Source organism: Aphelocoma coerulescens, chromosome 14 (assembly GCF_041296385.1).
Source record: "Aphelocoma coerulescens isolate FSJ_1873_10779 chromosome 14, UR_Acoe_1.0, whole genome shotgun sequence".
Classification (NCBI taxonomy): Eukaryota; Metazoa; Chordata; class Aves; order Passeriformes; family Corvidae; genus Aphelocoma; species Aphelocoma coerulescens.
This window is the reverse complement of record NC_091028.1, coordinates 17087753-17100671: the sequence shown is the minus strand read 5'-3', so window position 1 is coordinate 17100671 and position 12919 is coordinate 17087753. Positions and strand designations below refer to the sequence as shown.

The 12919-nt window shown below is 40.9% G+C and overlaps 1 protein-coding gene across 4 annotated transcripts; it reads right to left on the bottom strand.

The window, feature by feature from the left end:
* Nucleotides 1-86: 86 nt before the first annotated feature.
* Nucleotides 87-12352, bottom strand: LOC138118728 (interleukin-9 receptor-like). 4 transcript variants are annotated; one of them, XM_069029903.1, is made up of 11 exons: nt 12283-12326; nt 11616-11693; nt 7253-7308; nt 6426-6516; nt 5919-6027; nt 4446-4639; nt 3612-3757; nt 3102-3276; nt 2729-2843; nt 1607-1691; nt 87-1134 (listed from the first exon to the last, which is right to left on the bottom strand). In XM_069029903.1, the coding sequence occupies exons 4-11, from the start codon at nt 6502-6504 to the stop codon at nt 595-597; spliced, it is 1443 nt and encodes a 480-aa protein (XP_068886004.1). In that variant the 5' UTR covers nt 6505-6516; nt 7253-7308; nt 11616-11693; nt 12283-12326; the 3' UTR covers nt 87-594. The 4 variants fall into 4 exon arrangements, with proteins under 4 accessions (XP_068886004.1, XP_068886007.1, XP_068886005.1 ...); XM_069029906.1 differs by lacking the exon at nt 7253-7308 and having other exon boundaries at nt 12283-12320; XM_069029904.1 differs by lacking the exon at nt 11616-11693 and having other exon boundaries at nt 12283-12312.
* Between the last annotated feature and the right edge of the window lie 567 nt (nt 12353-12919).

The following is a 12919-nucleotide window of genomic DNA, read 5'->3' as shown; positions in this document are numbered from 1 at the left end:
CCTTCAGGATAATAAAGAACAAGGCCTACTGTCTGATTATCTTTAAATAGAGCAATTACAAATTCTGATCAAATCAGGAACTCTTTTAATTCATCAATATCATATTAAGAAGCAGAATTTCCTTCTTAAGCAAAAATAGTTTCTCATTATTTTATGAAAAGTCATGCATAGTTTTTACAAAATGATGGAGTTTAAATCATGGTTCATCACATTGCAAATATTTCTGCTTCCAAGAGGCACACCATTCCAATAGTTCTTCCTGAAGAAAACAGCAGGTCTGCTGCTTCCTCCTTAGACAAGAGGGCTACTGGATCTTGCAGCCAGGAGGTTAATTTAGGGAGGAGCATAGCCGTGTGTCTCTGGGACCGCAAATGGTGCTGGAGTCAGGCTTTGCCATGCCTTTAGGGGTAGTATTTACTAGACAGAGGACTTAGTCACAATCTTCTTCTGAAGTACACAAATTGAGGATTTATTTTTAAATCATACATGTTAGAAACTGTTTGCACAGTCACTATTTAAGCTGCTTGGAAGGACAGTGTTGGGAGGTGATCTGAGAGCACAAGGAACTTCATAGGCAGTATTCCTCATGGAAGGTCACTGATCTTTCTGGTGTTTAACACGACTATTGCCATTAGAAAGCTTCAGTAGTTCAGCAGGAATCAAACCTCCTGTGGTATCATTGTCACACAAAGTACAATAGTCACTACCACTGAAGGACATATCTGCTATCCCCAAGGATTCTTGAAGCATAAGAAAGTCATCCTTTCCATGCTGTGAGTGAGAGGGATAATTCTTTCCAACACTAGGGCTCTCAAGGTTGTCTTTAATTATTTCAGAGATTTTCAGGCCAACGGTATCATCATCATGGCTTGGTGCAAACAATAGTCCTGGCCTCAACTCAATCTCTTCTGCTCTTATGTACCTGCTGGGGACATACTGCTGTCTTGGACCCAAGGTAAATTCAAAGTTCTCTTCTGCAGTAACCAGATCTGTGCTTTCTGTAGGTTTCAATGAGATTTGGGAAATCAGTTCTTGGGTGTTTGGATCAGAAATTCTATCTGCATTCACTTTGCTTGAATTGCTGGCCTCTTCTCTTTCAAGCTGGCTACAAGCCTCATTTGGTCCAACCCACTCCTAATGAAAACATCAGTAAGGTGGGGTCATTTTGCAGTTATTCCAAAATAACTCTTCTTTCTTTATGGCTTTGGCACAATAACCTAAATGTTTAGTGTAAATCCAACAGGCTAAGTTAGAGTAATAGGATAAAAAACCTAGCTGCTAATTTCACAAAATTTTACAAGAATTTTTACAAGATTATACCACCAGAATATAATGCAAGCTGCTGGTATTTCTTTGGTTTTGAAAGGGTGCACCTTTTGCATTCAGTCTGAGCTGGGAGTCACTGGAGGAGCTCCACTTCTAAGGAGCAAGAAGCTGGACAGAAGCTCTGGTGGTTAGCTGGAATGTGGAAGCAGGAAACGGTGAAACTATAAACTCTCAGGAAGATCAGAACCATGTAATTCTGCTAGAACGATTAATCCCAGGAAAAAAAATCCTCCTGTCATGAACTGAGGGTCATAAGAAAGAAGTGAAATTTATTTCTTACCTTAAAATTCCCATTGTGCAAACTATAGAGTGGCTGAAAGAAAGCAGCTGGCGTGGGAATGTTAAAGCAGGTGAGGCTTTTTGCCCTGAAGTGAGAAAACAACACTTAAAAAAAAGGGACAGTTTTTCTGTGTTTTGTCTCCATGATACTGGTTAGATGAACCCCTCCACACTGATGTTAGTAAGATTGCACAAGAAGCCCACTCATCATAATTTCTGACTTCTCATGCAACTGTTTGTCTGCCACCTGTGCTTGCATTTAATGTTTAAGCTGAAGCACACTCTCATAAGTTTCTTAGGAATATGCAACAAACTTAATATACTAGTCTATTACTCATTATATGCACTGAACTGTTTAAGCATTTGTTTATCATCTTGCTTGATCTAAACCACTGTTTCTGAAAGTGTTTTAAAGAGTTCTAGTTTCATTACATTTAAACAGAGAAATTCTTGCAGACATCCTTGCCCTTTAATAGAGTCTATCCTGTAAAGATATTTTATCGCGTGGACATCATGTGTTCTGTTTCTCTAAGAATGATGTGTATATGGAGCATAATAATGTATGTCAAGGCAAAAAAGAAAGCAGTAGTAGGAGATTTACCTATGCTCTGCCAGCATAAAAAGTTGCAGAGGATGGTTGAACCAAGGTTCTAAAACCACTTTTTTCTCTGTACAACATGGTCTCAAATGAATTGGAGTCAGTTTAATTTGCCTATATTGGTATTTTACCTACTGACTCCTGCCAGGAATGTAACAAGTAGCTTAACACTGACATCAGTTTAAGCACCTTTATGGATTGCTGTGTACTTGCACTTTTAATTTATCTACATGAAACTTCAAAAATTTCCATGGGCTTAAATTTCTTTAACTCCAAGAGACCATCATCCTTGGGCTGTAGCCGAATTTGGGAGTCCCAAAGGTACTTTGGTCTCCTTAAGGACTGTATAGTGGGTCGTTAACTATCACCAGCCAAGGAACGTGTCATGTTCCAAGATTGTCAAAAGACCTTTTGGAAATGACTGAGATTGTGCAGCAGAAACAGGAAGGAAAAGGGGTATAATGACTCTTGATTTACCCTTTTCAGGCCATAAATATCAAGGGGAACTTAATGAAAATCACATACCTTGAGGAAATCTTGCAGTTCCAGAATAAATACAGTAGAGTGCCAAAACTCAGAGGAATTAATAAGAACTGCATAGTTTTGGTATTTAGAATCTTTTCAGGGAATTTTGGGACATCTAGGAAAAGAATCAGCGCAAAAAATTTTAATAAAAATTCTGGAAGTCAAGATAGAACCCCAAATAACCAAGCAATACAAATGAAACAGCTTTTCATTTGTAGCCAAAGGCCTTAAGGAAAGTAAGTTGGCTATGAATATTTGAATAAAGCTAGTTCTGATTTGAAAAGCTTCATTTTACCATGTACCTTCTTTTTTTTTTTTTTGGAACATGGACATGAAAAAAAATGAAATAAAATGAAAACAACATTCTTTGTACCTGCTCTTTGAAACAGTGTTGTCTGGCTCCACTCACTCCACTGACTGTGGTATGAATTCTCATTTTCAGAAACTTTGCAGCGAACTCTTGCAGCATAAGCAATGCCACTGCGGAGCTCTGTGGCTTCAATTTCAACCTGTGGCAGTGAACTGGGTAGTGTCTTGTTCAATGCAACCTGCAAAGTATTACAAAGCATTGCTGTTAATGAGACTGGGCAAAAGGATGGTCTTTTAAATACTCTTTTTTTGTTGTTTTTTCCCTTCTCTTTTCCAGATTTTCTTTTCTTAGATGCAAGAAGAGGGCCTACATGATGATGGATGACTTCTGCAGGGTTCATGAGAGGAAGAGTTATTGAACTTCAGTATTGATGTTTTATGTAAAATCTCTCAGCCTTAATATAGGAAACTAGAAAGGCCGGCTTAAGTCACCTGGTGGAGAGCCCTGAGCTGAGTGGCAAGGCCGTTGTACCCAAAGAACAAGGCAGGATCACCGTATGCCTCATCCAGTTACCTCCCAGGACATGCTGTACTCCTTATACTGCAACTCATATTGGAGAATTTCAGCGAGGTACCAAGGCACATTCCATAGACTCCACCATATCTGGCACTTGCTGGCAGTGGTGTTGCTCTGGATGTTCAAAGGTGGATCAAGTTTTACTGCAAATAGAGGAGGAGTTTTTTTCACGGTATTTGGGACACCACAAAAGAAAATGCATGGTATTAGGGTGACTGAAGTCATGGAAGATAAAGCTGGGTCTAAAGAGGGATACTAACACTAGCAGTAGACCAAATTAGCTTACAGGATTGGAACAGCTACAGATCTGATGTAAATTAATGATAACTCCAGTAGTCCCTAGGGTTAGTCTTGCGAGCAAAGAACCTCTCTGGATATCACATTCTGCCCTTATGACATACCACTAATATGAGCAGGTTTTGAGCATTTCTCTCTGGTACCAGGGCATGGGACATTCAGTTAAATCCATGACTCCTCATTACATAATTTCCTAGGGAAAAATAAAACAACTAAACAAACAAATAATTGAGGCAATCCAATTGCAAATTACCCAGGGCACAAGAAAACATGATGCAGATGAGAAGTATTCTTGAATGGTGCTCCAGAGCCAGCCTTCTCTGAAGTCTGGGAAAAGTCAGGATGGAGAGACTCAGTGACTGCATCCTTACTGGTGCAGTTCACACAGTGCACTCTCTGGGGATGGACAGTCTTGCTTGTTTTCATTGTTTTCACTTGCTATCTTTGAGACATCCTTTGTTAGACAGCATATCAGACCTATCCTGGAGCTTCTGGGCAGAGCCTGAGCTCACAGCTGCCCTGGTTCATACTTACTGTGTTTGCGGGGATTGTACTCTGGAAAGGTCAGGTATGTGTGATTATGTCCAAAAAAGTTTCCTTGGAGAGAGACTCTATAACCATCTGTTTCCAAGATCTGGTTGGCTAAATTAATTGTGCAGTGGTACTGATTCTGTGTGCTCGCTGTGGCAGTCAGTTTGCAGCTGGCGTTGTGGCCCTTTGACCAGAGGCTAGAAGAATAAAAAGGCTGAAAGTTTCTTTTAAGTCATACAATTAAGTGCTTTTCAGTTTATGGATATGTGGCAGCTTAGCACACCACAACACTCTGGAAGACCATGAACCTATTTAGTGCAGACAGCAAGCAAACCAGCAATCCAAAAGCTGGCAGGATGGCAGGGCTGGATAGGGAGGAAGGAGGCACCTTCATAACCTTACTGCTGAGAGCACCAGATCTCACACAAGTTGTACACAGCACCCAGTAGCTGTTCTCTGCTCCCTCTGAAAGTGAGAGGGCTGCTGTCACTGCAGGAAAGCAGGTGGGTAGGGGGGAAGGAGTGGATGGACAGTTGGTTACAAGTGCATAGCGCAGAGGTAACAATAAGCTGTACATTGAGACCTCTTTCACTACAAAAAAACCAGTATTGACAGCAAAACGTGTTGGAAGTTGGTTTGTCTTTGTGTGGTTTAGCCATTTATTGGTTATTTTTTCACATTGCATGTGATTCCACAAGAAACTGGAAGATCACAGTTTATCAGCTTGCCCATCTTTCTGTATTAATAAGAGTATTATTAATAAGAGTATAAAATCCAGTATTAATAAGAGTTAGGCTATTTTTTACTCAACTGTAGCAGAATGTGAGGCATCTAATGTCAGAGTGGCTTACCCTCATGTAGTAGTAGTTACTGGTGGTCAAGACAATGTTACTACATAACCTAAACATATTCATCTTAAATTATCCTATTAGTTAGCAAACTATTTATCCGGTTTCTTCTATAGAAGAAAAACTATTCAGATAATATTCTAAATCTCTTATTAAAGCTTATAACTCAGTGGACTTGTATTTATATATTTACTAACATAGATTAAACCATTAAGTGTTTAATTTCTAGGCAAAAAGGAAAGAAATTATTAGTTAGGCTGGTTAGGCAGCTTTATGTAGGATGGGCTCTGGAAGTTCCCAGGTCATGGGGACCAGAGGCTGGAAAGGGAAGGTTCTGTGCGCTGAGATGCCTGCCAGAAGGGTTCACTGAACAGGTGGAGAGCCCATAGCTGACAGATCATGCAGCCATATGCGATGGACCTTTGCAGCAGCCCCTAAGGCTGCAGGACCACAAAAGAGAGCAGCTTCTGAGGCGGCCCAGGTCTAGAATGATGGGGTGGCAGAACTAGCTGTGCCACAGGTCTGCTGTGGACAGAGCAAAGCCCACAGCTGGGCTCCATCTCTGCTTCTCAGTGCTGTCCTGCCCATGCAGGGCTGGGGATGCCACAGACAGCTCTTGGTGTCTTACTTGGTGAAATGCAGGTGGAAAGGTCCATCACCCACGGGCTTCTCCGTTACCCACATGCAGCTCACAGTAGTCACGTAGTTATTCAGGCAGCTCAGGCTGCCAGAGAGCTCTGCAGAGAAAGGAGACCAGAACTGGATTCATGTATCACTGGATGATGCCTGGCTCAGTTCATCAAATAAATGCATTACTTGCTACTACTTCCTTTGCTGACACTGCATCTAATCTTCCTCATCATGTTGTTATTCTGTTGTAACACACTTCACTCCATGAGATGAATGTGAGATCTTAGAGCAGGGACCTTGGGCAGTGGTTACACTTTTTCTGGTGCCCAGCTTTTATAGTATGTGCTTAGTCCTCTAAGCCTGGCATTGCCAGCCAGCTGTACTGGTACCTGGGAAAGGGCAGTCACAAGATCTTGGGTTGCATATTGAAGGGTCTGTGAATGGAAAATGAGCACAGGCGTGTATCTGTCTTTGTACAGTGGACCTATTCCAGATCTCCTCTTACCTCTCCTTCTTCCTCCGCCAAAGACCAGTGCAGCAGCAATGCACAGCTGGAGGCCCAACTGCCACACAACTCCTCCCATTGCAGATAGTATCTAAAACAGAATCATTGTTAAGAGCAGTTTTGTCAGTATTTCTACCAGCAGATTGAAGCATTAGCTGCAGTCTTCTGCCAGCCTGACAAAAGCTGATCTTGAATGTGTCAGAGAGGGCAACAACTCAGCTGTATCATTTCTTCTATAGGAACTGTTCTTCTTATGGCAGTAAATAGTACTTTGCACTAAAGCACCAGCTGCCTGAAAGGAAATCTACAATTCCTGCAATTTGGTTGAGGGTGGGAGAAGGTGTGGGTCCTTCTTTCCTTCTTCCTGCATTATTGTCATCTGGTTTATGACAATTTAAGAGCAGCAGAGAGCCACAGTGGGTTGGAACCAATGTTCATGCTTCCCCAAAACCTGTTTCTGACCATAGTCAAAACCAGATACTTGGAGAGAATCATAGCAATAGAGCATGTTTGTCTCTGAGCATTCTAATCCTGAAGGGTTATGTAAGGATGATTGAAGTGTATCTTCTACAATATGGAACACTATATCTCTACAAGGTTATGCTGGGCTCACTCTCTTTCTTTTTAACCAAAAATTCCATTCTCTGAATTGTCTCCTGATGAAGTTTTAATTTAAAATTATATTTTTTCACTAAAAGTTTCTGATTTGATGATTTTATGGCACTTAATATGAAGAATATATTTAATATGAAGAATATGGACCTGATCTATTCAGCAATATGTGGTGTTTCAAAAAGATGTTTCCAGTTTGCATTATTTGCTGTTACCTGAACACAGCAAATGAGCCCAGCACCACTGCAAGGAGAGTGCTGCTCCAAGGAGCCTGAAATCCAGAAAACTTGGAGTGAGTTTGTAGACAGAGACCACTAATCAGTATAAACAAAAACAGTTTCTTGAAAAATTAAAAAAATATTGAAGGAACAATGTTTGCACAACTTGACTAGCACAGACACTGAACTGAGCTTTACAGCAAGAGGGTGGGGTAATATTCTGTCTCAAAAGAGCCTGAGTTAGCTACTATCAGAAAAAAAAGAAAAAGAAAAAAATACCAAACAAAACTTGCCAGAGATTATGATCTCTCTTTCAGAAGAACTTGGGGAAAAGGGGAAGAGTGTCAGCATAGGAGAAACAATAAGTACAGCATTAGCACAGGACCAAGCGGATATAGCCTAGCTATAGAATAAGATTGTGACTTCTAACCAACAAAGAGTCTGAAGAAGTCTTGAATAGAAGTGAGCAAGAAAAAGCCTATGCTTAGCAAGGACTGTAATGTAATCATTAGGATTAAGAATAATCATTAGGATTGTTTTACTGAAGAGATTAAATGATCTGATCCATGACCAAGAATATCCTTCCAGTCATGAATTTCACAAAGCTAGACAGCAGCATCCACGTATAACTTGGATTATGCCTGCCTGTAGTGTCCCTTGTCTGAATTAAATTGTAAAATAATTACGATGTTTCAGGAACTGATCAAGAGAAAAGAAGTATTTCTGGCTTTTACTTCACCACCTCTTCATTTACGGGTTTTTCATAAATATCCTGTTTTGCTGCACACTTTCTTCAGAGTGGGGGTTGTCGAGAGGAAGCGTCACCATTAGCTGATTTTAGCTGAGGGAGGCTGGGAGGCATGAAGCCTCTCCTGCTTATCATTCTAATCAGGTTTGCTTATGATCCCTGTGATAAATACAGTAATACTGACTAAATATGAAATAGAGAGAGCTGCATTAAGTAGAATTATACATATGCTTACAAGAACTTGTTCAGGCACACAAACAAATAAACAAACTGAGGTCAAGATAAGTAAACCAGGACAGAACATTTCCAGGTAATTGCTACTAATTCGATAAACCACTCCGCCCCCCCCCGCCGCCCCCCCCCCCCCCCGCAAGTAGTTCTTTGTTCAGTTCTGCAATGTTTGAAATGTGTCAGATATTTCTGGCTCTCTAGCTCACCTGGAAACAAATACAACATGTTTAAATGCAAATTTTTGTGTTAGAAGCCATAAATGTTAGTCATAGGTAGGCCATGGAACACTGAATTCTGAAAGACTTATCAAAAAATAACTTCAGGAAATAGCACATAACCAGCTGAATGAGATTCTGCAGTACATTAATGCAATTAGAGAAGCTAACATACAGACTGTGGATATATCTTAATTAAAAGAAAAGTTATTGCAGCTACACATAGCATTTTTAACACCATTAATTAGTTTCTTCTGTTGGAATCAAAACTTCAAAAAAAAAAATTGCTGTCAATATGAAAATGGTTCTGAAAAGGGCTATAAGAACAATATAGTCCTGGAGAACTTTACTCAGAAATCAACAATTAAAGACCAAGTGAATCTCTTTAACTTAAGCGAAGGAAAGGCTAAGTAGTCATTTCACACCAGCCATAAGTATGGGTGAGAAGATGATTTCAGGTAGGAGAAAAATATTTTCTTTTCTTTTTTTCTTTTTTAAATCTACAAGAGAGAAATGGAAAGAATCCAGTAGCTGGACACTGAAGGTAGATACAATTAGGCAGAAACAAAGGGAAGAATTTGTACAAAAGGGATCTATCTTTATTGCTGAAACATCTTGCCTAAACATATGCAAGACCTGTAGTCTATAGATCTTGGTTAGGTATCATAAAAAGAATAAAAAATCCTATTAGCTCAGATGGAAGTCCAGTTCTAGCAGCACAGCTGATGCTAGCAGATGCTAGCAGTGGAAGACAAATCAACTTCTTAGCCAGATGTCTTGGGGACCAGACTGCTTGCTGCTTTCTTGTGTTCTAATGTCCAGTTTCTGCAACACTGCAAAGTTGTGGGTGAAGGCAGAAAAGCCGTAGTGTCAAGAAGGGAGAACCACCTTCACTCTGCAGGAGAGAGACAAAATGTCTGAGATGATGCCCTGAAATGATACACCAGGTATGTTGCCAGCAATCTATCGGCACCAGGAGGTGGTAGTGACCTTGATTTCCAAGGTGGTCTCAAGCTGGTTGCAATGGTGTTTCCATCCTTTCTGTATGTTTCTGCCTGTTTTCTTCTCGAGGAAATGAGCTGTGCCTTTCCCCTCCCCTCCTGTGGTTCCCGCCTCCACTTCCCAAAAGCAATTTTAAGTAATTTTAACCAGAATTTGTACAACACATTTTCCAAATGCTTTCAACTGCTTATTAACAGAAAGACAAATGATTGACTGTTATTGCTAAATCTGTTAAGCGCCCGATTTGGAGTCCAGTTGAACACATAATAAAAAAACATTTTCTTATAAGAATTTGTAAGGTAAAATAAATTATTTGATGGATACCACTGAGAGGGGAAGTAGTACAAGCAGTTGACAACACAGTGTCAGCATGTGGGTAGCCTAGATATCATCTAGGTTTTAGAAACTCTGTAAAGCAGACCTTTACAGGGAGACTTGAAGAATGAGGTTGATGTAGCCCAAGAGAATTGTAAGCAGTGCCTTCAATGTGTAAGCAGTAGCATGGAGGATGATTAGGAGAAGTAGATTTAATGATCTAGTGGGAGGTAGGAGCTGACATCATGGAGTTAACTTCCAGATGGGGAAGTGAGAGATGACAAGAGGACAAGAAGAGGCTGTCAGTGACTTTAAAAGTGGGGACAAGAAACTTGCGCTTGATGAGATAGAGAAAGAGAGATAGAAGAATTGTACAGATAAACATAATGGGCTCAAAGGGATGAACACAAAAAAGATCTTTGTGTCCCTGACTTTTGGATGACTACAAGTAAGATCAGGTTTACAAAGGCCTGACAAAACATGAAGTATCATATAAGAGCATGAGCAAGGATTTCACGTGGAGATGTATGCATAAGATTCTTCAACATGCTTGGGTATCCTTTGATACATGTGATATTGCCAGACCACAGCAGACAGCCAGGAGTCCTAGGTTTTATTCCACTTCTGACATCAACTTTTTATATAAAGTATATTTCTTAATCAGTGTAATTTTTTCTTGTTGCAGCTCATTCACATGGTTTTTTTATGCTCACCTAAATCTTAGAGGAAGTCAGAAGCTTCAGGCTCTGATTTGGCAGTGGCTCTGGACTCTTTCAAAATGTATTTTGCTCATTCTCACTCCCAGAGCAAGATACTGATGTTAACAAGACAGTCGACATGATCTAGCAATGCATGCTTGCAGCCCAGAAAGCCCATCATATCCTGGACTGCATCAAAAGCAGCATGACCAGCAGGTTAAGGGAGGGGATTCTACCTCTCTACTCTGTGCTTGTGAGACCCCCACTTGCAGTACTGTGTCCAGTTCTGGGGTCTTCAACATAAGAAGGACATGGAGTTGCTAGAGCAAGTCTGAAGGTAGCCACAAAGATGATCAGAGAACTGGAGCCCCTCTGCTATGGAAATAGGATGAGAGAGCTGGGCTTGGTCAGCTTGGAGAAGAGAAGGCTCCAGGGAGAATTTAGAGCCCCTTCCAGTACATAAAAGAGGTATAAGAAAGCTGGAGATGGACATGTAGTGATGGGGCAAGGGTGAATGGCTTCCAACAAGCAGAGGGCAGGGTTACATGGGGTACTGGGCAGAAATTTTTCCCCGTGAGGTCAATGAGACACTAGCACAGGCTGTCCAGAAAAGACGTCCCTACCCCATCCCTGGAGGTGTTCCAGGCCAGCTTGGATGGGGCTTGGAGCAACCTGGTCTAGTGGAAGGTGTTGAGGTCCACGGCAGAGGATTTGGAGATCCCTTCCAACCAAAGCCATTCCAGGATTCTATGATACAACAAGTGGTGCACAGTGGGAGCAGACACAGCAGACCTGGACCCTTGAACGCCCAGTTCCTTACATCTTAGCAACTAGTTATAAATGACCTGCTCTCCCTTGGCCATAATCCCTTCCTTTGCTTACATCTCTTCCGCAGGCAGCACCAACAGGCACTACAGAAGGCAGGACACTGACTGGCACCTAAAAAAGTAATACAGTGACAGGCAATAGCATGTCTGTACCAACAGGTACACCCCTTCATCCATTTAGATTAACCAAAGTGCAGAGTCTCCAGAGCAATCTGTTGTGCTACTACATGTAATTGGAGGGATACCCATTGTAAACAATCATCGCTGCCTGTAAGAAAAGATTTTTGCAGGTCCTTTAAGAAAAATTAGTGATACATTATCTACCTTCTGAATATGTAGGCCTCTAAGCACGTCTGACAGAAGCACATCAAATGCGCATAACAGGCTCACATGAGACTTATCCTGGGGAATAAGGAAAAAGTGGTTGGATTTTCTTATCTGCATAGATTATCAGAGAGAAGCCCATATAACCAGCCGTTTTCTCTCTTCATCTTTGGACAGCCATTTTCCTAACAATTTGATGCCCACAAACAGCCATGTACTTTTAGATTTGATATACTTGGATCCCAGGAAAAAAGCTGCTACAAAGGATGACTGCAATAAAGCAATATTCATACACCCACATATATACAGACACATTTAAAAAGTTTGTTTATGTCTGCAAAGTCCCAAACACTGAGGACTATTTTGGCTGGATTCCTTTACATTCATCTCTTGCAATCAGAGGGAGCACCTTGTTCAAGATGGTCCTTCTTTCAAGCGCAATCCATCAGAATTAATGCAATAGTGTTACTTTGTGCTCAGCAAACTATCAGAACAAAAGTGCAAAGACACTTCTGGTCATTCTTTTGTTCTCGGTTCCTAGTTCAAGAAACAATATAGAATTCCACATTTACATAAAGAAAATATTTTTCAATATTTTAGCTCAGTAGATGTCCCCTAACATTACATACTAGAATGCATAGAACAGAAATATGTTAAACTGTCTTACCGGCTCAAAAGAAATGTTACTTTTCACACTGCTTCTGTCCCTTGATAGTGTGGTTTGATGATCAGGCAGTAGCAGCAGTGGCATAATAAAGCAGAGCTTACTGTGCCTGATTTTAAAGATAATCTCAAGAACCAATGAAAAACTACTCTGATTATCAGATTGAGTTAAAGTAACTATATATGTAATTTCTCATTAGTCATGGAGAAACAGGAATTTCTGCTAAAGGATTAACATTTAAAAGGCCAAGTAATTTGCCGAATAGAAAAGTATCTGCTTGCAACTTTTATATAAATAGGCCAACAAAAGAGCTTTCTAAGCGACACAAAGTAATTTCCTAGCGCTGTCTGAATGTGGGGCAAAACTGCTTCCACCCAAGACCTGTGCCCAGCTGTGCTCAGACCCCTGCAGCACCCCTGAGCTGCCCTATCCTGTACTTCTTCCACAGCCAATTGCTGCACTGTGCTCAAAGGGCAGCTCTGGAAGCAAAGGTAAACAAGCATTGCAGTGCTTCCTTGTCCTGGTCCTAGAGTTCCTATAAGGAACAGATTTTCCCATGCCCAGCTGCAATGATGCAATGGCAGTGTTACAGCCAGGAGGCATCAAGTCAGTCCTGTACATGAGTCTAGTGCCAGAGAAC

Excerpts from the sequence above, each read along its gene's own strand:
- LOC138118728 (XM_069029905.1), bottom strand. The coding sequence starts at position 6,504 with ATGGGAGGAGTTGTGTGGCAGTTGGGCCTCCAGCTGTGCATTGCTGCT. Across the intron at positions 4,640-5,918 it reads TTCCACCTGCATTTCACCAA|CCTCTGGTCAAAGGGCCACA; the intron begins GTAAGACACCAA and ends TTATTCTTCTAG. Across the intron at positions 3,277-3,611 it reads AGTACAGCATGTCCTGGGAG|GTTGCATTGAACAAGACACT; the intron begins GTAACTGGATGA and ends AATACTTTGCAG.